General features: G+C 43.2%; 1 protein-coding gene across 1 annotated transcript in view; it reads right to left on the bottom strand.

Annotated features, from left to right (window-relative positions):
• Positions 1 to 26,941, bottom strand: part of KIF13B (kinesin family member 13B) — a 375,782-nt gene that overhangs the window by 164,309 nt on the left and 184,532 nt on the right. The window contains exons 13-16 of the mRNA XM_040348102.1: positions 26,312 to 26,446; positions 13,776 to 13,906; positions 5,958 to 6,044; positions 1,400 to 1,587 (exon numbers count right to left, since the gene is read on the bottom strand). Coding sequence (XP_040204036.1) covers positions 1,400 to 1,587; positions 5,958 to 6,044; positions 13,776 to 13,906; positions 26,312 to 26,446 — 541 coding nt within the window. The remainder of the gene's footprint in view (positions 1 to 1,399; positions 1,588 to 5,957; positions 6,045 to 13,775; positions 13,907 to 26,311; positions 26,447 to 26,941) is intronic.

The following is a 26,941-nucleotide window of genomic DNA, read 5'->3' as shown; positions in this document are numbered from 1 at the left end:
ACGTCGAGTTCCTCGGCCGTGTGTACGGGGCCTCAGATTGCCAGACAGAGGAGCGTGATTGGTCACTCCAGTGGCAATGTGCTTTACACCACTGCATAAGATGCTTTGCATTGCACTTGGTGATGCAAGGCTTGGATGCAGCTGCTCGGCCATGGAAACCCATTCCATGAAGCTGTTGTGCTAATCTGAAGGCCACACAAAGTTTGGAGGCCTGTAGCCATCGACTCTGCGCTGACCATGCTCTGTCATTTTACGTGGCCTTCAACTTTATGGCTGAGTTGCTGCTGTTCCCAGTTGCTTCCACTTTGTTATAATACCATAACAGTTGACTGCGGAATATTTAGTAGCAAGAACATTTCAGGGATAGACTTATTGCACAGGTGGCAACCTATCACGGTACCACGCTTGAATCCACTGAGCTCCTGAGAGCGACCTATTCTTTCACAAATGTTGGTAAAAGCCGTCTCCATGCCTAGGTGCTTGATTTTATACACCTACGGCCAAGGTGGTGATTAGAACACCTGAATTTAATGATTTGGAGGGGTGTCCCGATACGTTTGGCCAGTGGCGGTCCATAAAGGGCACACAGGCGCCGCCCCCTCTCTCCTGCCGCCTCTCTCTCACCATAGATTTACGCATTGCATGAATCTATGGCCGCCGCTGCCACCTCCTATTCATGTGCCGACCCCTTTTTGGGCGTTGGGCACCTGAATTACAGCGGCGGGGTATTTTTTGGAAGCACCGGATTAGAGCCGTAGGCTCCAATAGGCGTCCAAAAAGGTGAACAGGGGGCGACATTCTCTCAGCGTTGTGTTAGGAAAGCGAATGAAAATTCGCTTTTCTAACACTGAACCGCTTCTCAGTCAATCAGGTGCTCGGGTCTGTTACCTGTCACCTGATTGGCTGAAACAACGGGCGCTGTGATTGGACGCCGCCTATCAGGCGTCCAATCATAGCAAAGGACGTTAAGAGAGGACGGGAGAAGGCAGCGAGGAGGACATTACCGTGACCCTCTGCCCTACCGAAACAAGTGCCGGGCAGGCGGGGGATGCACAGTGGCTGCAATTGATGGCCACAGCGGCTGCAATTGCTGATTTTTTTTTCCAGTTTGTTTGCGCCCCCCAAAAAATTTGGAGCACCAGCCACCACTGCGGTTGGCAATATAGTGTATATCTTTCAGGTTGACCGACACGTTAAATGTCTTTCAACAAAGCGCTTAAGAGTGTGTCTGTAAGATTGTGATAGGGGTGCTAGAGTGTAAGCTATAGGTTTCATGGCAGATGTGGTCCTAAGCATTGTGGAAAGTGTTACTGTGTATGTCTGTGCTATAGATACCAGGAAATTGTATATAATGGTTTGCGAAAGCCAACGCCCACAGCCAATAAAACGTGTGACCTACCGTTATTTCCCAGTGCTTTCATCATGACTTCCATCTGAGCGTACTCGTAGTTAAAGTTGACTTCGCTGGACACCTCACTGGAACTGTCTCCATCTGCGTCCAGCTGCTCGAAGCTGCTGCTGTTCCTCATACTGGTGTCCCGTTCCTCCTCGTCCCGCTCGGACTTCTTCTTCTTTGGTAAGCTTATCCTTCACAGATAAATAGGAGAGGATCAGAAATGAACAGGACACCATGTACAACAGAAGGATGAACCAAGAGAAGACTGGCTATGCACAGGCAAAGAGCCCGATGAGCTACGATTACTAGAATTTATCCAGCACATAAATCAGATTCTCCAGGTCTTTATTTTGAAGGTGTCTAGAATTCTCTACATGAGAGAGCCCTTCTTTAGGCCGGCTATAGATGGTTCAAATCTGACAGTTCAGCAGGAACCAGCCGAGGTTTGAACCATTTATGGGCCGGCTGAATGTACCAAGTTGATTGATCAATCATAGTTTCATAGTAGGCTTGGTTGAATAAAGACAATAGTCCATCCAGTTCAACCTGTGTAAGTTTACGTGTGTTAGTGTATGAAGAGGAAACGGGTAATACGACCACCCAGGTGTACTTCCGGTAATGCAGGATAACTTTAGTGTCTATACTCATTTCCCATATCCCTGTATGTGGTGTTCTTTAAGATGCACATCCAAGAGTCTCTAAAAAATATTGATACTCTCCGCAGCCAACAATTGTGGAAGAGAGTTCACATCTTATTGACCCGACAGTGAACTTGGTTACAACCGGCCTGCTGGATTTTACTTGTGATTATCGCTATCGGCTGGTAAGACACAGGATCAGCGGGAGGGATTCCCCTAACAACAATGTCACTACCCGAGGTTGCAGAAAAGAAATTTGCACCATGCAAGGCCTTTCTATAAAGTTGTTGTAAAGCCTTTACAAACCACTTTATGCTACAGGCAAGCCTATATTAAGGCTTACCTGTAGCTACCCAGGATATCTCCTAACCCTGCATGGTTTAGGAGATATCCCCTGTCAATGGCTTCAGTGAGTGTGCCATTACCGGCAGCACATGCAAATGACGTCATCGCGGCTCTGGCCAATCACAGTGCCAGAGCTGCTATACCCGGATGTAACCCCCGGGAGAGATGTAGCCAGCCGGAGGGGGTAAGAAGACCGCTGCAGTGGCTTCGATGTGAGGTAAGCAAGTCATAATTGGGCGACTGAGTGGCAGATGAGGTTTAATGTTGATAAATGTAAAGTTATGCACTTAGGAAATAAGAATATGCATGCATCATACATACTAGGGGGAGTACAACTGGGGGGATCTGTAGTGGAGAAGGATCTGGGGGTCTTGGTAGATCATAAGCTCAATAATGGCATGCAATGCCAAGCTGCGGCTTCCAAAGCGAGGAAAGTCCTTTCTTGCATTAAGAGAGGTGTGGACCCCAGAGAGAGAGATATAATTTTGCCCCCCTGTACAAATCATTAGTAAGACCTCATCTGGAATATGCAGTTCAGTTTTGGGCACCAGTTCTCAAAAAGGATATCGGAGAACTGGAGAAAGTGCAGAGAAGGGCAACCAAACTGATAAGAGGCATGGAGGAGCTCAGCTATGAGGAAAGATTAGAGGAACTGAATTTATTCACTCTTGAGAAGAGGAGAATTAGGGGGGATATGATCGACATGTACAAATATATAAGAGGTCCATACAGTGAACTTGGTGTTGAGTTATTCACTTTACGGTCATCACTGAGGACAAGGGGGCACTCTTTACGTCTAGAGGAAAAGAGATTTCATCTCCAAATACGGAAAGGTTTCTTCACAGTAAGAGCTGTGAAAATGTGGAACAGACTCCCTCCAGAGGTGGTTCTGGCCAGCTCAGTAGATTGCTTTAAGAAAGGCCTGGATACTTTCTTAAATGTACATAATATAACTGAGTACTAAGATTTGTAGGTAAAGTTGATCCAGGGTAAATCCGATTGCCTCTCGGGGGGTCAGGAAGGAATTTTTTCCTCTGCTGTAGCAAATTGGATCATGCTCCGCTGGGGTTTTTTGCCTTCCTCTGGATCAACTGTGGGTATGGAGTTGGGTGTATGGGATTGTACTGTGTTTTTCATTTTGTTTGTTTATTTTTTGTGGTTGAACTGGATGGACTTGTGTCTTTTTTCAACCTGACTAACTATGTAACTATGTAACTATAATGAGCTAGTATGCTATGCTTTTATTTATATAGGGTTTACAACCACTTTAATCCATAAAGGACCAGCAATGGACCTAAACTGAGAGAAAGGATTAGCCGGTCCCCCAAAAACATCGCTATGATCAACACAGCCTTCTTCAGGACTAATGTATAGGAAGGAGTAAGAGGAACTGGGGGGACTTTTGTGTTAACCTTACCATTTTACATTTTTTATAATCATGGATTTTTTTTTTCTGTTTTCAAACAACTACGTAATTTAGACTTTTATCAACTTCTGGACTGCAAAGAAAAATAACTAAAGAAAAACTAAACATTACCCAAGAAATAAAAAAGGAAAAAAAACTATAAAAAATAGGAAATTTATCAAGAAAACAAATAAAAAAAAAACAACAGGAAAGAAAAAATTGCGAAGAAAACAAATACTAAAAAAAAAAAAAAAAATCAACAAAAGCCCCTTTCACACATGCGAACAGTTTGGGGATGGCCCCTTCCAGTTCCAACATGACTGCCCACCAGTGCCCAAAGCTAGGTCCATAAAGACTTGGATGAGCGAGTTTGTGGTGGAGGAACTTGACTGGCCTGCACAGAGTCCTGACCGTAACCCGATAGAACACCTTTGAAATGAATTAGAGTGGCGACTGCAAGCCAGGCCTTCTTGTCCAACATCAGTGCCTGACCTCACAAATGCGCTTCTAGAAGAATAGTCAAACATTCCCATAGACACACTCCTAAACCTTGTGGACGGCCTTCCCAGAAGAGTTGAAGCTGTTATAGCTGCAAAGGGTGGGCCAACTGAACATTGAACCCTACAGACTAAGCCTGGGGGGATAACATTAAAGCGGTCCGCTGAATTTTTTTATGGGCCTTTCCGCGGGTCGGGGTTCCAACCAAACCCCCCCCCCCCCCCCCGGTACATGCGGCGGTCGGTAAACCGCGGGGAGCGATCCGGGACGAGGGCGCGGCTATTCGTTTCTAGCCGCCCCCTCGCGATCACTCCCCGGAGCTGAAGAACGGGGAGAGCCGTATGTAAACACGGCTTCCCCGTGCTTCACTGTGGCGGCGCATCGATCGAGTGATCCTTTTTATAGGGAGACTCAATCGATGACATCAGACCTACAGCCACACCCCCCTACAGTTGTAAACACACACTTGGTGAACCCTAACTCCTACAGCGCCCCCTGTGGTTAACTCCCAAACTGCAACTGTCATTTTCACAATAAACAATGCAATTTAAATGCATTTTTTGCTGTGAAAATGACAATGGTCCCAAAAATGTGTCAAAATTGTCCGAAGTGTCCGCCATAATGTCGCAGTCACGAAAAAAAATAAATCGCTGATCGCCGCCATTAGTAGTAAAAAAATTAAAAAAAAAAAAAAAAAACTATCCCCTATTTTGTAAACGCTATAAATTTTGCGCAAACCAATCGATAAACGCTTATTGCGATTTTTTTTTACCAAAAATAGGTAGAAGAATACGTATCGGCCTAAACTGAGGAAAAACTTTTTTTTTTATATATGTTTTTGGGGGATATTTATTATAGCAAAAAGTAAAAAATATTGTTTTTTTTTTTTCAAAATTGTCGCTCTATTTTTGTTTATAGCGCAAAAAATCAAAACCGCAGAGGTGATCAAATACCACCAAAAGAAAGCTCTATTTGTGGGGAAAAAAGGACGCCAATTTTGTTTGGGAGCCACGTCGCACGACCGCGTAATTGTCTGTTAAAGCGACGCAGTGCCGAATCGCAAAACCTGACCTGGGCATTTAGCTGCCTAAAGGTCCGTAGTGGTTAAGGACTCCAGCTAGTGAATGTAAAATTTGATGTAAACCGAAACCCTTTTTTCTTTGAAAAACACAAGACTGAACCGATGAAGCGGAAGAACCTCCTGCTTCAGAGGGACCTAAGGGGAAAAAAGAAAAAATAAAGAAAAAAGAAAATGGAGAAAAAAAAAAAAAAAAAAAATTGGAGGGAAAAAAAAAAAAGGAAGAAAAAAAAAAGTATCTCAGGAAAAAAATACGTGAAAATAACCTAGAAAAATAACATAATTACCTAAGAAAAAAAGGAAAAAAAACAAACAAAAAGGATAAAAAAATCCCAGCAGCCACATTAGACTATGAAGACAGGCCAATTTTTTTTTATATCTCCTTTTAGAACAGGGAAGAGTTTGGACCTTCAGTTGGCTATTTTTGGTGTGTGGGTCACCATCCTCACTTCTTATCACAGGGACCAATGAGAAGGACAGCAACAGAAACCTTAGAGATACACCTATTTTACCAAGAATCAGAAAAGAGTTTTTTTCCAGCAAGACTACCACTTTAATGAACCCAACAAAACACAAAACAGAAGGCTGAACTGATACCTGAAAAAGTGATTGTTCCCCCACAGTATGCGGTCCCCGTGTTGGAGCTGTGTGGGGTTAGTGATGGCCGACCCATTGACCAGAGTCCTGCAGCAAGAAAGAAAATAAGATTACCGTATTCTTCATGTGTCACAGATTTTCTACATCGCACCAAACGTAATACACATACAGTGCCAACTAGACACGTGCAATTCGTTTAATTCCAAATTCTTTTTTTACCAAAATGTTGACAAATTCGTTAATTCGAATTATCCGAATTAACAAAAGAATGTTTAAAGAATTTTTCTGAATATTCGTAAATTTGCAAATTCGGAAATCCTGAAAATTCGAAACTCTTAACTAACTTATAACTACTTAACCATTAAATTATTGGCATTTGAATTTCCGTTTAAATTTGGCTGTTGGTGAACGCAACGAATATGAATTTATCTGAAGTTACGAATTATCCAAATTAATGAATGCCGCATCTAAACAAATGGAACGGAACAAAATTAATAATAAATAATAAAAGTTTTATTATTACTATTTATTAATAATTTGTTCCGTTGCATTTATTTAGATGCGGCATTCGTTATTTCGGATAATTCGTAACTTCAGATTCACGTTCAATAACAGCCAAATTTGAAAGGAAATTCCAATACCTATAATTTTATAGTTCGTTATTTCAGATTTTCAAATTTACGGTACTTGTTTTTGGCTTTATTCGAAAAGCCATAAACTAGAAAATTTGAAAAAAAATAACAGAAAATCAGATGAACTGGGTAATATTTCCTTGACTTGAACTGTATCATTTCATTTTATAAAGCTCTGTGCAAACTGTTGGTCCTAAAAAAAACCTTGAATAATAATATTTTTTTTAAATTGCTTATTGGAGTTTTTATATTATTTCTGATTTACTAGGCTCATCGAATCAATAGGTTATATAAATCCTGAATATCATTAGGCTGAAAAAAAAAAAGAATCTCTGGACCGTGTGGGGTGTACAGGGGTGAGAGGTGAACTGGCATTTCCCTGCATTCAAAAAAAGGAAAAAAAAAGAAAGAAAACACACTGTACTGTGTCCCTTTATTTTGCAAAGCTCTGAGAAAACTATGGGTGCTATAAAAATATCTGTAATAATTATTATTTTTGAATAGGCTCATTGAATCATTAGGCTATATAAATCCTGGTTATTAATTATATTATTATTATATTGAATTATTATTTCTGAATCAATAGGCTCATTAAATCAGTAGGCTATATACATTTGAATTATTATTTTAATTTCTATTATTATTATTAATATTATTATTATTACATAGTTCTGAATTTACAGGCAGAAGATAAAACATTTATCAGGTCCATGTGAGGTGTACACCTCACATGGACCTGATAAATGTTTTATCTTCTGCCTGTAAATTCAGAACTATGTAATAATAATAATAATAATAATAATAATAATAATAATAATAATAATAGGAGTGAAAGCTGAATTGGAAATATTTCCCTGACTTCAAAAATATACTATTTTTTTTTTAGCAACTAAAACACTGTACTGTCGCTATTTATTTTGTAAAGCTCTGTGCAAACTGTTGGTGCTATATAAATCAATACTATAATATATATATATATATATATATATATATATATTTATTTTATTTTTTTTCTGAATAGGCTCATTGAAACAGTAGGCTATATAAATTCTGATTAGTATTTATATTATTCAATATTATTTCTAAATCAATAGGCTCATTATAACAGTAGGGTATATAATTCCTGGTTATTATTAAATTGAATTATTATTATTTCAAAATCAAATCAATAGGCTCATTGAAACAGTAGGGTATATAAATCCTGATTAATATTTATATTATTATTCAATATTATTATTTTTATTTTTTTTTTCTGAATGGGCTCATTGAAACAGTAGGGTATATAAATCCTGATTATTATTTATATTATTATATTGAATTATTATTATTTATATATATTTTTTCTGAATGAAGAGGCTTATTGAAACAGTAAGGTATATAAATCCTGATTATTATTTATATTATTATAATATTGAATTATTATTATTATTTTTTGTTCTGAATCAATAGGCTGATTGAAACAGTAGGTTATATAAATCCTGATCTATTTATATTATTATTTTATCATTTTTGCTGTCTACTGTTCTCTACCAGGATCCCATGGAAACTATTGGTTCTTTCAGAGGTTGCTAGGGGTTCCTTAAAGGGGTTATACAGGTACAATTTTTTTCCCTAAATAGCTTCCTTTACCTTAGTGCAGTCGTCCTTCACTTACCTCATCCTTCCATTTTGCTTTTAAATGTCCTTATTTCTTCTGAGAAATCCTCACTTCCTGTTCTTCTGTCTGTAACTACACACAGTAATGCAAGGCTTTCTCCCTGGTGTGGAGTGCTCGCCCCCTCCCTTGGACTACAGGAGAGTCAGGACGCTCTTTACGTTGCAGATAGAGAAAGGAGCTGTGTGTTAGTGGGTGTCCTGACTCTCCTGTAGTCCAAGGGAGGGGGCGAGCACGACACTCCACACCAGGGAGAAAGCCTTATATTACTGTGTGGAGTTACATACAGAAGAACGGGAAGTGAGGATTTCTCAGAAGAAATAAGGACATTTAAAAGCAAAATGGAAGGATGAGGTAAGTGAAGGAGGACTGCACTAAGGTAAAGGAAGCTATTTAGGAAATGTTTTACCTTTACAACCCCTTTAAATGCAATGAATATAACACACATTAACTTTATGTACATTGCTTTGAATCCCATATGTTGTTATTTTTACGTACACTTTACTATATACCGGTAATGATATATTTGCCTTTTTTTTGTATATAATTAATTAATAAAAACATTGAAACCCCCCCAAAAAAAAAAAAAAAAGGAAAATAAATCCCGATTAATATTTATATTATTATTTGTATTATTTTCTCTGAATCAATAGGCTCATTGAAACAGTAGGGTATATAAATCCTGATTAATATTTATATTATTATATTGAATTATTATTATTTATATATTTTTTTCTGAATCAATAGGCTTATTGAAACAGTAGGGTATATAAATCCTGGATTATTATTTATATTATTATAATATTGAATTATTATTATTTTAATTTTTTCCTGAATCAATAGGCTCATTGAAACATTAGGGTATATAAATCCTGATTAGTATTAGAATACTGAATTATAATTTTAGATTTTTTTTTCTGAAACAATAGGCTCATTGAAACAGTAGGGTATATAAATCCTGATTATTATTAGAATATTGAATTACTACTATATATATTTTTGTTATTATTTTTTTTGAATCAATGGGCTCATTGAAACAGTAGGGTATATAAATCCGGATTCGGATTCTTATTTATATTATAATATTGAATTCATATTTGTATTTTTTTTCTGTAGCAATAGGCTCATTGAAATAGTAGGTTATATAAATCCTGATTATTTATATTATTTTTTTTTTTTCTGAATCAATAGGCTCATTGAAACAGTAGGGTATATAAATCCTGATTATTATTAGAATATTGAATAATTATTATTTCTAAATCAATAGGCTCATCAATTCAATCGGCTATATACATTCTGATTATTTATATTATTATTATTTATTAATATTTCTGATTCAACAGGCAGATACAAGATAAAACATTTCTCAGGTCCATGTTGGGTGTACAGGGGGTGAGAGCTGAACTGGAAATTTCCCAGACAACAAAAACATACTTTAATACTTTATACACACACACACACACACACACACACACACATATATATTTGTTTTAATTCCGTAGAAAAGCAGTAGACAATCCCTTTAAAGAACAATGGTGTCAGTGTTGCAGCGTGTTGTTTGGATAGATCAAAGCCTTGCACCCTGTGATGGGACAGAAGCTGTGTGTAAGTAATATTAGGAGGATCAGGTGAGAGGACAGGAACGGGCTTGTTGAAGCTCCGCACACCTTCTATTGAACGATGGTCAGGCATGTAGAGAATGTATGGACTCCTGGAGATCACACACCATCACATTATGTAATGAGCGCCCCGTGTACGGTGCAGGGAGAGCGTCACTCTGGTGCGCAGGAGGAAAAGTGACATCTCCCTGACAGCAAAGCAAAGAAGAGCGCAAAGCTGTGTAAGTGGAAAAGTCTACAAACAAGCTCCGACACCTCCAGCAGAACGAAGATCACAGGCTTGAATACACCGAGCAAGCCTCATCTCAGCGTCTCCATTCATCTAAATGAAGAGATTGCATCGATTTAGTGATGGGATCCTATTTACCAACACTTACCTCCTGGTGCAGGGAAACCTTTCCACCTGTTGGCAGCAGCATGGCAGAGAGAATGACAGCAGCCGGCAGGTTATGAGGGTCCTCAAGTGTCTCCTAAAATCACCTAGGTCCAGTTTTCCCTTACAGCCCTCTAGTGCCAAGGAAAATAAACTAAATAAACTAAGGGAGGTACAGCGCCACCTACTGCTGAAACAGCAAAATAGCAGCAGGTGGGAGTGAAACTAAAAGAACTTCAAGTTCAACAATGCTGTAAGAGAAGTATGTGGAAAATCCGGGTTACTCCGATTAAGCCGCTGATAATGTAGAGTGCTGTACTGGTGAAACGTTAACCATGTAACTGCGGATAGGAAAAGAAGAGGTTAGCACTTTCGTCTAGCAGCACTAGGGTCGTTGGTTCGAATCCCAACCACGGCACCACCTGCCTGGAGTTTGCATGTTCTCCCTGTGCGGGTTTCCTCACACACCGCAAAAGATATGCAGGTAGGTGCATTGGCTCCTGTCTACATTGGCCGTAGTATGTGTACCGTACAGTGCCTTGAAAAAGTATTCATACCCCCATAATTGAGAAGTGGAAGGAAAATGATCAATTTTTTTCAACATTTTTTACAAATAAATATGTGAAAACTGTGGGGTGCATTTGTATTCAGCCCCCTTAAAGCGGTTCTCCCATGCCAAATAATATTTTTTTTTTGGGGGGGTAGTTAAACGGATCTTAGGAAGGGTTAAATAAATTCACGTTTCGCTGGTTAAACGTCCGCTCCTTTCGCTTACAGCAGGGATCGACAAATCCCGGGCGCCAGGTCGCCATGGCGACTAGAAATAGTGTCCTGGCGACTTGGTTTGGAAGGTGGTGCCATCTGGTGGTGAGCCGTTGGTATTACAAGTTATTACCACCAGATGTGAGCTGGCGCCATCTGGTGGTGGCCGTTGGTATTACAAGTTAAGCATTACAAGTTAAACAGCAATTCTAATGTCATTTTTCACTATTTTCACTGCCATCTTCTTCCCTCTAATTAGAACCCCCAAACATTATATATATTTTTTATCCTAACACACTAGAGAATAAAATGGCGATCGTTGCAATACTTTGTCACGCCGTATTTGCGCAGCGGTCTTACAAGCGCACTTTTTTGGGAAAAAAATTACACTTTTTTTAATTAAAAAATAAGGGCATTCGAATCCCACCAGCAGCGACTTCCTGCTTTCGCTGACGCTGTAATCCCAGCATGCACCGCGCGATCTCGCGCAGGGCGCACTCTTAGCAGGGAGCAGCGGCGTCAGCGTCTCTGTTCCCCCAACAACGGCTGGCGTTCCCGTCCCGCCCCCCTCAGATGTCACGCAGTACGCTCAGAGGTTTTTGTGAAGCCCGCCCTCCTTCCTTTGTTTATCTAGGACGTCACTTCCTGCATACGAAATCCCGCGATATTTGATATTACGGCTGCGCATTGAAGAAAGGGAGCTATGCATAGAAGCTCCCAGAGTACACTGCTTCAAACTGGAAGTGACGGAATGCCCGTATTATACCCGCAACGTTAGAGACCGGAAGCCTCTTCTATTATACAGGTACTGTACATTTTTAGAAATTGAAAACATCGGTTTTTAGCATATTTTAGCGCTCAAATGTAAAAGAGGCAATGTTGTAATTAGGGTGGAGCTCCGCTTTAACTAAAATCTAGTGGAACCAATTGCCTCCATTAGTCACCTAATTAGTGAATAGAGTCCACCTGTGTGTCATTTAATCTCAGTATAAATACAGCTGTTCTGTGAAGCCCTCAGGAGGTTTGTTAGGGAACCTCAGTGAACAAAACAGCATCATGAAGGCCAAGGAACACACCAGACAGGTCAGGGATAAAGTTGGGGAGAAGTTTAAAGCAGGGTTAAGTTATAAAAAAAAATATCCCAAGCTTTGTACATCTCACAGATCTCTGTTCAATCCATCATCCAATAATGGAAAGAGTATGACACAACTGCAAACCTACCAAGACATGGCCATCCACCTAAACCAGGGGTCTTCAAACTACGGCCCTCTAGTTGTTTAGGAATTACAATTCCCATCATGCCTAGTCAAGTCTGTGAATGTTAAAATTTCTACAATGTCTAATGGAACGTGTAGTTCCGCAACAGCTGGAGGGCCGTAGTTTGAGGATCCCCGACCTAAACTGACCGGCCGGGCAAGGAGAGCATTCATCAGAGAAGCAGCCAAGAGGCCCATGGTAACTCTGGAGGAGCTGCAGAGATCCACAGCTCAGGTGGGAGAATCTGTCCACAGGACAACTATTAGTTGTGTTCTCCACAAATCTGCCCTTTATGGAAGAGTGACAAGAAGAAAGACATTGATGAAAGAAATCCATAAGAAGTCCTGTATGCAGTTTGTGAGAAGCCATGTGGGGGCACAGCAAACATGTGGAAGAAGGTGCTCTGGTCAGATGAGACCAAAAATCATTTTTTTTTTACCTAAAAGCAAAACGCTGTGTGTGGCGGAAAACTAACACTGCACATCACCCTGAACACACCACCCCCACTGTGAAACATGGTGGTGGCAGCATCATGCTATGGGGTTGCTTTTCTTCAGCAGGGACAGGGAAGCTGGTCAGAGTTGATGGGAAGATGGATGGAGCCAAATACAGGACAATCTTAGAAGAAAGACTGGGAGGGGGGGGGGGGGGTTCACCTTCCAGTAGGACAACGACCCTAAACATACAGCCAGAGCTACAATGAAATGGCTTAGATCAAAGCATATTCATGTGTTAGAATGGCCCAGTCACAGTCCAGACCTAAATCCCATTGAGAATCTGTGGCAAGACTTGAAAATTGCTGATCACAGACGCTCTCCATCCAATCTGACAGAGCTGAGATATTTTACAAAGAATGGGCAAAAATGTTCCTCTCTAGATGTGCAAAGCTGGTAGAGACATCCCCAAAAAGTAATTGCAGTGAAAGGTGGTTCTACAAAGTATTGACTCGGGGGGGGGGGCGCTATACAAATGTACACCACACTTTTCACATATTTATTTGTAAAAAAAAAAAAAAAATTAAAACCATTTAGAATTTTCCTTCCACCACAATTATGTGCTGCTATGTGTTGGTCTATCACATAAAATCCCAATAAAATACATTTATGGTTTTCGGTTGCAACATGACAAAATGTGGAAAATGTCAAGGGGGTAGGAATACTTTTTCAAGGCACTGTATGTATGAATATGAGTTAGCGACCTTAGATTGTAAGCTCCTTGAGGGCAGGGACTGATGTCAATGTACAAATATATATTACACAGTATGAGAGAGAGAGAGATCTATACAGATAGGAGATGTGTAAAGCACTGCATAAATTGACAGCACTATATAAGTACCTGTAATAAATAATGTTGCCCTATAACCTGAAGATATGAACTTATAACCCACAGTGTAAGAATCCTTGTGTCCTGTACTGTGCGATTAAGATAAAAACTTGTTGTTTTGGAGACTTAACCTTGTAACGGTTTAAATGGGGAAAAAAAAAAAGAAAAGAGGCAAGTCCTGGGCAATGGGAGGATTACCTGGTGTTCTTCATTGTGGTCAGGATGACTTGGCCTTCTGGGGTGATGTCGATAATGCAATGTTCAGGGAGGATCCCCATCCCACACAGCTGGATGTCCTGCGAGTCGGCAGACCCAACAAGCGTGTGATCCTGCAGGGAAGACATGAAGCATGGCGGCACAATTAAACTACTTATATGCGTAAAAGCATTACAATATATATATATATATATAAAGTCTTCCTGAAATCCCCAATGGTTCTGAAGTCATTTATAGTCATATATAGATGTCTACATGCATAGGCCAAAATTGCAAAAGCACAGACTGGGCAACTATATACCCAATTTGCATGCAATGTTTATATATATATATATATACACACACACACACACACACACACACACACACACACACACACACACACACACACACACTATATAACCAAAAGTATTGGGACGCCTGCCTTTACACACACATGAACTTTAATGACATCTAGGGCCGAAACAACTAATCGATTACAATTTCCATAATCGATTAATCAGCCAGTAACATAATGGGGTTAAAATAACTCAAATTAGCCCTTTATAGTACAAAAAAATAGGGCTGTGCAAATTAACTTTTAATGAATCGATGAATCTTTAATTTTTTTTGATCGATTAAAATTCTTTTGATTGGTACTCACCTCTCCGCCGGCTTCTGGGCCTTCAGGGAGTTCCGTCGGAGATCCGGTAACGTCACGGACACCGGCGGGGCTTGCCGTGTCCATCTGAAGGGCTCCTTTGCTGTGCCTTTATATCTGCATGCCGACGGGACCTTACTATCTGCCACACGCAAGGGCTGTTACACTTTCCTCTATCACTTCCCTCTATCACTCTGGGATTCTACAACCATCCACTGGAAGTTGTGATCGTTCCCTTCACGGGACATCTACATGCCGACGGACTGATGTTAACCCCTCCTCATCTGGATTCAGCAGTGGCATCGTTGTACACATTTTCATACCAGTATCATACTTGGCTACATGTTTTTATGACTGCTTTTGGTACCGTTTGGTATTACAGTTTATGTAGCTACATCGATTTTTATCTCCAGTGCAATATTTATTTGGTTACCTACTTGAAGACTATAAAAGTTTTAATACTATTTCCATCGAGCGCTGCCTTTGTGTGTTTTTTGTATCCTGCTATCCATTTTTCCAGTGGTTGGTAGCTGCACTGGGAATCAGCCTGCAAGGAGATCAGCTAAAAGTAGTTGGATCTGTATGTGCGTTATAATTAATCGAAATTAGTCGATTAATCGATTAAAGAAAAGAAACGATTAATCGAATAGAAAATTTTTGATCAGTAACAGCCCTACAAAAAAAGCAAATCTCTACTGTAAATATTACTTTTACTGTCCCACAGTAAAGAAATGAACCCCTTACAGTAGCGATTATTTGCTCTTTTTGTACTTTTTTTAACCCCCATTATGTTACTAAACCTCTCAGGCTGGGGTTCACACCTCTGTTTTTTGGTGCTTTTTGCAGAAACACACTACAGTTCATTTACATGTTTTCCTATGGGACACGGTCACATCCATGATTTTTTCAGCTGCTGCGTATTTGGAAAGGGCAAGGACTTTTTAACGCAAAACGGTGCTACTTTGTTTTTTTTGGTTCAATATACTTCAATGGAGAAGCGGCAGAAAAGCATGTAATGTGTTTTTGCGGCAATTTGTGTTTTGTAATCTGCCCAACAACAAATTGGCCCAAAAAAATGTAAAAATATTTTTTTTTTTTTTTAAGGCTATTATCCGATTAATCAAAACAATAATCGGCCAACTAATCGTTTATGAAAATAATCGTTAGTTGCAGCCCTAATGACATCCCAGTCTTAGTCATAGGGTTCAATATTGAGTTGGCCCCGCCCTTTGCAGCTATAACAGCTTCAACTCTTCTGGGAAGGCTGTCCACAAGGTTTAGGAGTGTGTCTATGGGGATGTTTGACCATTCTTCCAGAAGAACATTTGTAAGATTAGGCACTGATGTTGAAGAGAAGGCCTGGCTTGCACTCTAATTCACCCCAAAGGTGTTCTATCGGGTTGAGGTCAGGACTCTGTGCAGACCAGTCAAGTTCCTCCACCCCAAACTCGCTCATCCATGTCTTTATGGACCTTGCTTTGTGCACTGGTCCAAATCATTTGGTGGAGGGGGGATTGTGGTGTGGGGAAGTTTTTCAGGGCTTGGCCCCTTAGTTCCAGTGAAGGGAACACTTAAGGTGTCAGCATACCAAGACATTGTAGATGATTTCATGCTCCCAACTTTTGTGGGAACAGTTTGGACATGGCCCCTTCATGTTCCAACATGACTGTGCCCCCGTGCACAAAGCAAGGTCCATAAAAACCTCCACTTGCTATGGCTGCAGATGTGCAGGCTCGCTCGGTGGTTCAGAAAGGAAGGACTTTATTAGTATACTGTATATCCCCAGCATATTGGGGGTAGGAAGAGGTTGAATAAGACCATCATTTAAGCAAGCAACAAATCCTACTGTAAACTTGGAAGTAAGCTGAACAATGCCGCCTTCAGGCTTCAGTCACAGTACCAGTTACAGGTACAGTCTTTGACAGCTGGGATTCAGAGCCATCAGCCGCGCAAAGTGTCGGGTGGCTCAGACAGGAAGACCTTTATTAATATATATACCCAACATGACACCACATCATTATACATACCGTATTTATCGGCGTATACCGCACACTTTTTTGCCCTGAAAATCAGGGCAAAATCGTGGGTGCGCGGTATACGCCGATACCCGCTTTCCTGCGCCGAGTTTTGAATACTGCGCCGGCATATCCCGAGCGCAGTACACTCGGGTATAGTCGGGCAGTCTCGGCTCCTTCCGCACTCACGTCCTGGACGTCAGCGCGGGTAGCCGAGCATTGCCGACAATACACGAGTGTACTGCGCTCTGTATATGTCGGCGCAGTATTCAAACTCGGCGCGGGAAACGAGCGGGGAGGACACCCGATCCGCCGAAGAGGACACCCGAAGCCGCAGAAGGACAACGGACCCGACGAGGCCGTCGCGCAAGACACCAAAACTGTAAGTACAAAAAAAAAACTTTTTTTCCACAGGATTGGGGGCCACTTTAGGGGTGCGCGGTATACGCGGGAGCGCGGTATACGCGGGAGCGCGTTATACCGTGATAAATACGGTACATTGGGGGTAGGAAGGGGCTGAATAACTCCATCCTTTGGGCAGACAACCCATCTTACTCTAAACTTGGGACTAAGATGACCATTGCTACCTTCAGGCTTAAGTGGCATTTACAAGCTGAAGGCCTTTTTTATCAATGTGGCCTCTGGCCTCATATGTGATCGCTATGTCTTAGCGGACATGATCAGGGACCATACTTTTTTTTTTTCAATCAACAGTGACTGGAACAGTCTATGACAGCTGGGATTCAGCCACCAGCCATGCAAAGCTTGCAGTTTCACAGCCATCTTCCCACTGCGCATGTTCAAGCCGCACTGCGCTTTGTGAATGGTCCCGCAGCTTTCTGGGACCTGTGACGTGCCCCAGAAGGCTGTGAAACGGGGAGGGGGGCAACTTCCTCTCGGATTGATGTGGGGATCTAACTGGAAGAGAAAGTGGGTATCTGTTAAAACCAGGTCCCCCCCCCCCAAAAAAAAGTGCCTAAACTTACAGAGGAGGGGGTACGGAGGCAGACAAGCAGAACTTCCCCTTTCGGGTGAAGTTCCACGTTAACTCCATTCTTTAGGTCCCTTTCGCATGGGTGGACCATTCAGGTCCGCCTGTCATTTTTTTTCGGCGGACCTGAACGGGCGCTCCATGCAAGTCTATGGAGCAACGGATGTCAGCGGTGACCATGTCCACTGACATCCGATCCGCTAAAATCAGACGTATGGCGATATGTTCGCCATCCGCCCTGGCGGATCGGATGAGATCTGATGAAAACGGATATGCTTTGCGTTTTCATCCGACCTCTCCATAGGAATCAGCGGCGTTCGACAGGCCCCTCCCCGCTCAGTGAGCAGAGAGGAACCTGTCATCCGGCGGCTCAGCGGAGATCAATGGAGAGATCTCCCGCTGAGCTGGTGGACTCCGCTGCAACGTGTGGAAGGGGCCTCAGGCTTACATCCCATCCTACTCTAAACTTCACTAAGACTGACAGGTCCACTTTAACATAGATATTCGATCATCACCAACATATGGGCAGATATGGTCCCAAGACAAACGTAGGGCTCAGCCTTGACACAAGCCTTCAGGCGATTCGGTTCGCATTTGTTAGCGCTATACAAGTTAGTTATTCACTCACAAGAGGTTGGGCTTCCTTTTAGGACATGGGTGCTGAACCTGTGGCCCTGCAGCGGTTGCGGAACTACAAGTCCCATGAGGCATTGCAAGCCGTTGACAGTTAAAAGCATGACTTCCAAAGTAGAGGCATGATGAAGGGCCACAGGTTGTGCACCCTTTTACAGGAGGAGCTAGGAAAATATGAAAAATGCGTTGATGGGCCAATTTTGGTCTGGAGGAGTGAGCATTCCTGGATGGCTGTATTTGCAATTGCATGCAGTTCACTACTGAAACACCATGACTGGAATCGAAAGATAGAAAGAAATGAGAATTAAGTAAAAGGGGCGGAGTAAAAACAGTGGCCCGGATTCAGAAAGATGAGCGCATCTTTCTGCGGGCGTAACGTATCTCAGATACGTTACGCCGCCGTAAATTTGGGCGCAAGTTCCGTATGCAGAAAGAACTTGCGCCCTTAGTTACGGCGGCGTAACGTATGTGTGGTGGCGTAAGCCCGCCTAATTCAAATGGCGATGTTGTGGGCGTGTTTTATATAAATTTAAGATGACCCCGCGTATTTTAAGTTTTTTTGTGAACGGCGCATGCGTCGTTCGTGAAAAATCCCAGTGTGCATGCTCGAAATTACGCCGCAAAGCCTCATTGGTTTCGACGTGAACGTAACTTACGCAAAGCCCTATTCGCGAACGACTTAAGCAAACGACGTAACATTTTCAAAACTCGGCGCGGGAACGACGTCCATACTTAACATTAGCTACACCTCATATAGCAGGGGTAACTTCACGCCGAAAAAAGCCCAATGTAAACAACGTAAAAAAATGCGCCGGCCGGCGAAGCTCACAGTGTGCAGTGAAATCGGAGTTAGCCATTTCAGTCCAGGAGCAGAGAATGTACAACTGTACAAGACTGAAGGGAAGGCCAGCGTTCAGCTTTAACTGTCGGCACATTTTAGGCCAGGCCAGTTTTGCATTGACAACCTGATGTTCAGTCTGTAGGTTGGCATGTCTCCAGAAGCCCCTGTCCTACACAAAGCCTTTCTACGCTTAGCTCCCTGATAAAACAGAAAGCTCTTGTTGTACACGGGGACACATCCTCCTTCCCAGGAGGCTCCGATTACTGAACACAAGGAAAGATCCCGGTCTTACCCTCATCTGTGTGTCCCTGACACAGCACAAAGGCTCAGCGGGTCAGGAAGAAGCTTCAATGCGTTTCTGCTGGCACTGCAGCCACTGGACATGGGTGAAAGACGCCAACGCTGAGGAATAGGCAGGGATGTTGTAGCGTAACGAGACAAATCGGCAATTGTTACCTAGACCTCAGCAGAGATCTTTTTTTCCCCTTTTTACTTGAATCAAAATCAAGGACATGAAAAAGAAAAAGCTACAAAGAGATTCAGTTTGTAAAAAAAAAAAAAAAAATGATGAAATACGGAAATGCTAAAATCGCGAAAAGCTCCAGCAATAAAGATATTACATTTTTAAAATTTGTGAATAGAGTTATCTCTTAACCACTTCAGCCAAAGACCAGACCACTTTTTGCGATTCGGCACTGTCGCTTTAACTGACAATTGCGCTGTCGTGCGACGTGGCTCCCAAAATAAATTTACGTCCTTTTTTTCCCCACAAATAGAGCTTTATTTTGGCGGTATTTGATCACATCTGCGGTTTTTGTTTTTTGCGCGATAAACAGAAATAGAGGGACAATTTGGAAAAAAAAAAAATGCAATATTTTTAACTTTTTGCTGTAATAAATATCACCAAAAATATATATAAAAAAAAAACCCACGAAATTTTTCCAGTTTAGGACGATAAATCGCAATAAGCGTTTATTGATTGGTTTGCGCAAAGGTTATAGCGTCTACAAAATAGGGGATAGTTTTATGGCATTTTTATTAATATTTTTTTTTTTACTAGTAATGGCGGCGATCAGCGATTTTTAGCGTGGCTGCGACATTATGGCGGACACATCAGAGACTTTTGACCCATTTTTGGGACCACTGTCATTTTATAGCGATCAGTGCTATAAAAATGCATTCATTTATGTAAAAATGACACTGGCAGTGAAGGGGTTATCCTGTAGGGGGTTAAAGTGGGGGTTCACCTGAAAATGTTGTTTTTTAAAAGCCAGCAGCTACAAATACAGCAGCTGCTGACTTTTAAAAAATTAACACTTCTGTCCAAGTCGAAGCCGAGCGGTAGCTCTGCTCTCGGCTTCCCCCGCCACCATCCTCAGTAAGGGAATCGGGGGGGGGGGGGGGGGGTGTTGACGCGGAGGGGCCGGCCTCCTGCGGGAGGCATCCGCTTCCCTTCCCCCTGAAAAGTGTCAAATGTGACACCGGAGCGTGGGGGTTCCGAAAAGCAGAGGTTCACTTTGGGGTGAACCTCCGCTTTAAGTGTGTCCTAGGGAGCGATTCTAACTGTTAGGGGCTTTCTCTACGAGTGACACGTCACTGATCGCTGCTACCGATGAAAGGGAACAGACGATCAGTGACATGTCACTAGGAAGAATGGGGAGATGTGTTTACACTGACATCTCCCCGTTCTTTAGCTCTGTGACACGACCGCGGGACCCTGGCGGACATAGAGTCTGTGGGTCCCGCGGGCACAGTCACGGAGCTCGGGACAGGGTCGCCGGCGGCACACAAGCGTCCACACGGTGGCAAATTAAAGTGGACGTGTATATTTACACCCATTTGCGCAGCTGTGCCATTCTGTCGACGTATATGATCATGCAGTGGTCGGCAAGCGGTGGTAGTCAACTTGGCAAAAACAGAGGGTCTCAAGAGTGGCCCCTGACACATTCTGCACAGTGGCTTTGTTTACAATAATTTGTACTGCGATACCACGCGGTAAAACGTATGCCTTGACGCGCCTTAAAGTGGTTTCAAAAGGCATTCAGGTAAAAAATAAAACTTCTGGGTGCAGCCCCCCTCTAATATTAACCTGAGCGCCATCTCGATCCAGCGATGTGCATGAGAGCAGAAGCTCTCTCGGGACCCTCTCTTATCGCGTTAGCTCCTGCTGCTGTCAACCACAGCCAGTGAGCCAATGAGGAGAGAGCAGGGGCAGGGCTGAGATGGACACTGTGTGTGAATGGACACACAGAGTGCAGCTCGGGAGCGAGCCTGCTTGAGTGTCCCCCATAACAAGAGGCTTGCTATTGGGGGCACAGCCTGGAGCACTGGCGGGCGACCCAAAAAGAAGAGTAAAAAGGAAGTTCAGCTCTAGTGGGGAATAGGAGAAATTGCCAACATCCCTAATGATACATCATAAAAAAGCATAGAAACCCTCTGATGGGACTTTAAAGAGGCAAAGACTCCAAAACTTCTCCTTGAATTGGAGCCTCCTTGGAGTCTTTACCTCTTTAAAGTCCCGTCAGAGGGTTTCTATGTTTTTTCCAAAGAGTAGAGGATCAGGGGCTGCTCTGTGCAAAACCAGTGCACAGAGCAGGTACAGTGCATCCGGAAAGTATTCGCAGCGCTTCACTTTTTCCACGTTTTGATATGTTACGGCTTTATTCCAAAATGGATTCAATTCATTATTTTCCTCAGAATTCTACAAAACAATACCCCATAATGACAATGTGAAATAAGTTTGTTTTAAATCTTTGCACATTTATTAAAAATAAAAAACGGACACAGTATATACACAAGTATTGACAGCCTTTCCCATGACACCAAAAAATGTATCTCAGGTACATCCTGTTTCCACTGATCATCCTTGAGATGTTTCTACAACTTTATTGGAGTCCACCTGAGGTAAATTCAGTTGGTTGGACATGATTTGGAAAGGCACACACCTGTCTAGATAAAGGTCCCACAGATAACAGTGCATGTCAGAGCACAAACCAAGCCATGAAGTCCAAGAAATTGTCTGTAGATCTCCGGGACAGGATTGTATGGAGGCACAGATCTGGGGAAGGGTACAGAAACATTCTGCAGCACTGAAGGTCCCAATGAGCACAGTGGCCTCCATCATCCGTAAATGGAAGAAGTTTGGAACCACCAGGAATCTTCCTAGAGCGGGCCGCCTGGCCAAACTGATCGATCAGGGAAGAAGGACCTTAGTCATGGAGGTGACCAAACACCTGATGGTCAGAGCTCCAGCATTTCTCTGCGGATTGAGCAGAACCTTCCAGAAGAACATCCATGTCTGCAGCATTCCACCATGTAGACCTGTATGGTAGAGTGACCAGACAGAAGCCACTCCTCAGTAAAAGGCACATGACAGCCCACCTGGCGTTTGCCCAAAGGCACCTGAAGGACTCTCAGACCATGAGAAACAACATTCTCTGATCTGATGAAACAAAGAATTAACCATTTGTCCTGAACGGTAAGTGTCATGTCTGGGAGGCAACAAGGCACAGTTCATCACCTGACCAATACCATCCCTACAGTGAAGCATGGTGGTGGCAGCATCATCATGCTGTGGGGATGTTTTTTAGCGGCAAGAGCTGGGAGACTAGTCAGGATCAATGGAAATGTGAATACAGCAATGTACAGAGACATTCTTGATGAAAACCTGCTCCAGAATGCTCTGGACCTCAGACTGAGGTGAAGGTTCATCTTCCAACAGGACGACCCTAAGCACACAGCCAAGAGAACAAAGGAGTGGCTACGGGACAACTCTGTAAATGTCCTTGAGAGGCCCAGCCAGAGCCCAGACTTGAACCCCATTGAACATCTCTGGAGAGATCTGAAAATGGCTGTGCACAGACGCTCCCCATCCAAACTGATGGAGCTTAAGACTTGAGGATGTAATTGGTGCCAAAGGTGCTTCAACAAAGTATTGAGCAAAGGCTGTGAATACTTCTGTGCATGGGAGGAGTCTGTAAATACTTCTGTGCATGGGAGGAGTCTGTAAATACTTCTGTGCATGGGAGGAGTCTGTAAATACTTCTGTGCATGGGAGGAGTCTGTAAATACTTCTGTGCATGGGAGGAGTCTGTAAATACTTCTGTGCATGGGAGGAGTCTGTAAATACTTCTGTGCATGGGAGGAGTCTGTAAATACTTCTGTGCATGGGAGGAGTCTGTAAATACTTCTGTGCATGGGAGGAGTCTGTAAATACTTCTGTGCATGGGAGGAGTCTGTAAATACTTCTGTGCATGGGAGGAGTCTGTAAATACTTCTGTGCATGGGAGGAGTCTGTAAATACTTCTGTGCATGGGAGGAGTCTGTAAATACTTCTGTGCATGGGAGGAGTCTGTAAATACTTCTGTGCATGGGAGGAGTCTGTAAATACTTCTGTGCATGGGAGGAGTCTGTAAATACTTCTGTGCATGGGAGGAGTCTGTAAATACTTCTGTGCATGGGAGGAGTCTGTAAATACTTCTGTGCATGGGAGGAGTCTGTAAATACTTCTGTGCATGGGAGGAGTCTGTAAATACTTCTGTGCATGGGAGGAGTCTGTAAATACTTCTGTGCATGGGAGGAGTCTGTAAATACTTGTGTGCATGGGAGGAGTCTGTAAATACTTGTGTGCATGGGAGGAGTCTGTAAATACTTGTGTGCATGGGAGGAGTCTGTAAATACTTGTGTGCATGGGAGGAGTCTGTAAATACTTGTGTGCATGGGAGGAGTCTGTAAATACTTGTGTGCATGGGAGGAGTCTGTAAATACTTGTGTGCATGGGAGGAGTCTGTAAATACTTGTGTGCATGGGAGGAGTCTGTAAATACTTGTGTGCATGGGAGGAGTCTGTAAATACTTATGTGCATGGGAGGAGTCTGTAAATACTTATGTGCATGGGAGGAGTCTGTAAATACTTATGTGCATGGGAGGAGTCTGTAAATACTTATGTGCATGGGAGGAGTCTGATACTTTTGTAAATGGATTCTCTTTTGTTTTTAATTTTTAAAACATTTGCAAAGATTTCAAAACACATTTCTTTAACGTTGTCATTATGGGGTATTGTTTGCAGGATTTTGAGAAAAATAACAAATTTAATCCAAAATAACAAAATGTGAATGAACCAAGTATAACAGATTTGCCATTTATAAATAAATAAAAATATCTTACCTTTTACCTATACCTTTAGCACCGATTCACATTGGAGCAATTTGGCATGCGATTTGGCAATGGCACCGCCTGAATCTGTGCGACGCCACATTTGCGGTGCTGCATCGACTCCCAAAAGTAGTTCATGTACTACTTTTGGCGACTTCAGGGGGCGATTTCCATATAGATCTGTGCAGCAACCCACACAGATGTCACTAAAATCACCTCCGAAGTCCGGACCGACAAGCGGGAATGAAATTGTGCGAGTTCAACTGAACTTTAAACGCAATGCATGGTTCATATATATTGCACCAGTGCTAAAAATCAAAGCCCACTCAGTACCCTAAATGGTGATTTAAGTGCTACCAACGTATCTGCAATCATGCAGAGTTCTGCAGGGCACAGTGTGGGGCCAAGTGAGCACAACTATTATCGCTGCTGATAGGAGAGTACAGGCAGTAATGCCGTAGCAGGCCCAGGCCCTATCCAGGCTAGCAAGGCCCAGTAGGGGTTGTCTGTTAGCCACAGTGCAATGTCCATTGGGGTTGCTGGTGACAGGCACTGCAGGACCTCTTCGGATACGAACACATGATACAGCCGCGGGGTGGACTTTTCTGAACTCTGAACTGTTGCTGAAGCTGTGGCAGTGCGTTCATAAAAGGCGCAGGAGCACCGCCCCCTCTCTCTTGCACCTGTCTAACACCAATAGATAGATTCATGCATTGCGTGAATCCATCTATTGTCGCCGCTCCCCTATTCAGGTGTCTGGCCCCTTGTCGGGCATCGTGCATCTGAATTACAGCAGCTTTTTTTTTTTGGAAGCGCCCAATTAGAGCCATAGGCTTCAATAGGCTATCAAATTGGGGTGCAATGCTGTGCGTTTGCTGTTTACACAGTGTTGTGTTAGGGAAGCAAATAAATCGCTTCCCTAACACTTACCCGCCTCTCAGCCAATCAGGATGCTCGGGCCTGGCTACCCTGTCACCTGATTGGCTGAAGCGACAGGCGCTGTGATTGGACGCCCATCAGGCATCCAATTCATAGCAGAGGACGGGAGAAGACAGGAGGACTCGGAGCGTGGAGGACAGTGCGAGACGGGTAAGTGCCAGGCGGGGGGGAAGGGGCCACACTGGCGCCGATTGAGGGGCCACACTGGCGGCGAATGATGGGCCACACTGGCGGCGATTTATGGGCCACACTGGCGGCGATTTATGGGCCACACTGGCGGCGATTTATGGGCCACACTGGCGGCGATTTATGGGCCACACTGGCGGCGATTTATGGGCCACACTGGCGGCGATTTATGGGCCACACTGGCGGCGATTTATGGGCCACACTGGCGGCGATTTATGGGCCACACTGGCGGCGATTTATGGGCCACACTGGCGGCGATTTATGGGCCACACTGGCGGCGATTTATGGGCCACACTGCCTGCGACTTATGGGCCACAGTGCCTGCGACTTATGGGCCACAGTGCCTGCGACTTATGGGCCACAGTGCCTGCGACTTATGGGCCACAGTGCCTGCGACTTATGGGCCACAGTGCCTGCGATTTATGGGCCACAGTACCTGCGATTTATGGGCCACAGTACCTGCGATTTATGGGCCACAGTGTCTGCGCTTGATGTTTTGCCGCCACTGATCTGAAGTCTGGTGAAAGGGTTCCAGGGGTGAGGGAAAGGTGGCAGTATGTACAGTGGGGGTGGGCTGGTAGGGGGGTCTGTACAGAGGGGGGGTCTGTGCTGAGGGGAGGGTTAAAGACATAAGGAGACACTGGGGGAAGTGGGGCCCGTCAGGTAGGCTGTAGAGAGCCTCCTGGTTTCGAATGAAGGCCGGACCAATAGGATTTAAAGCTTAGCAGAGGATCTTGCAAGGTTATTGCTATCTGCATTATGGCAATGGCTTTCTGTGAAGTTTAGAAGTAGATCAGGAACACCCCCTCACACGTTTTAGCCTTGGAGGTGGTGGTGGAAATATGGGGATCTTAGGCAGGAGGTGGTCCAGTGCCTAGAGAAATGACTGGATGAAAAAAAAACTGTTCTGGGCAGGTAAGCCAAGCCCATGTCCGCCCCCCCCCCCCCCATACTCCCCTCTACAAGGCTTTAGGTTTAATGTTACCTGCAGTGTACTTTTACATCTCAGGTCTGTATTTTATTTTACACAAAACATTCTAGAGCCAACAATAAAATATCTCCTCAGCACCTGAACTGCCCCAAATTTCACAGATCTCTGCAATTTCCATTACTAACTCACCTTAAGGTAGTAAACCAGAAGCTCGTTGAGGGCCGGGTCTGCATTTAAATTGACTAAAAAGCACTTGTTGTCTCCGACTTTAATCCCTGAGGACTGGAGTGATATGCCGAGACTCTCAAGCTGCTTCTGGCGCTCCTAGAAGACCGGACAGAATAGAAAAATTAGCAAACATACAATCCACACACCAACATCGGATTAAAGAAGTGAACCTGTTAGAACAGAATTATAGGGACAAGCACGGTTGCCTGATCCCACAGAGGAAGCCACGCTTGTGGCGTAACACGTAAGGAGCAGGAGTAGGTGACGTAAGTGGGAGGAGTTACGAGTCATGGAGAGTACCCGAGAGAGCGGTCACTGGTAGGAGAACATACTCAATCCCCAAGGGATGGCGGCGATAATTACTTGTACATAAACTTGGTACACACAAGCTGTTGTCTTCTCTGTTACGTGAATAGGTTCCAGCACATGTGAAACCAGTTATAGTGCACACTTTAAAGTGTTTTTAAATCTGCACTTTTTAAATAAAGTGGTTGTTTTATGGACAACACTGATGTTTTAGCATATATTTTTGGTACTGGTCTTTCGGGAGTGGATAGTAATGTGAGAGGTCATCGGCCGATTACCTCCCTT

The sequence above is a fragment of the Rana temporaria genome, chromosome 4 (assembly GCF_905171775.1).
Source record: "Rana temporaria chromosome 4, aRanTem1.1, whole genome shotgun sequence".
Taxonomy (NCBI): domain Eukaryota; kingdom Metazoa; phylum Chordata; class Amphibia; order Anura; family Ranidae; genus Rana; species Rana temporaria.
Note: the sequence above shows the minus strand (reverse complement) of the source record. Positions and strands in the feature narration are given on the sequence as shown.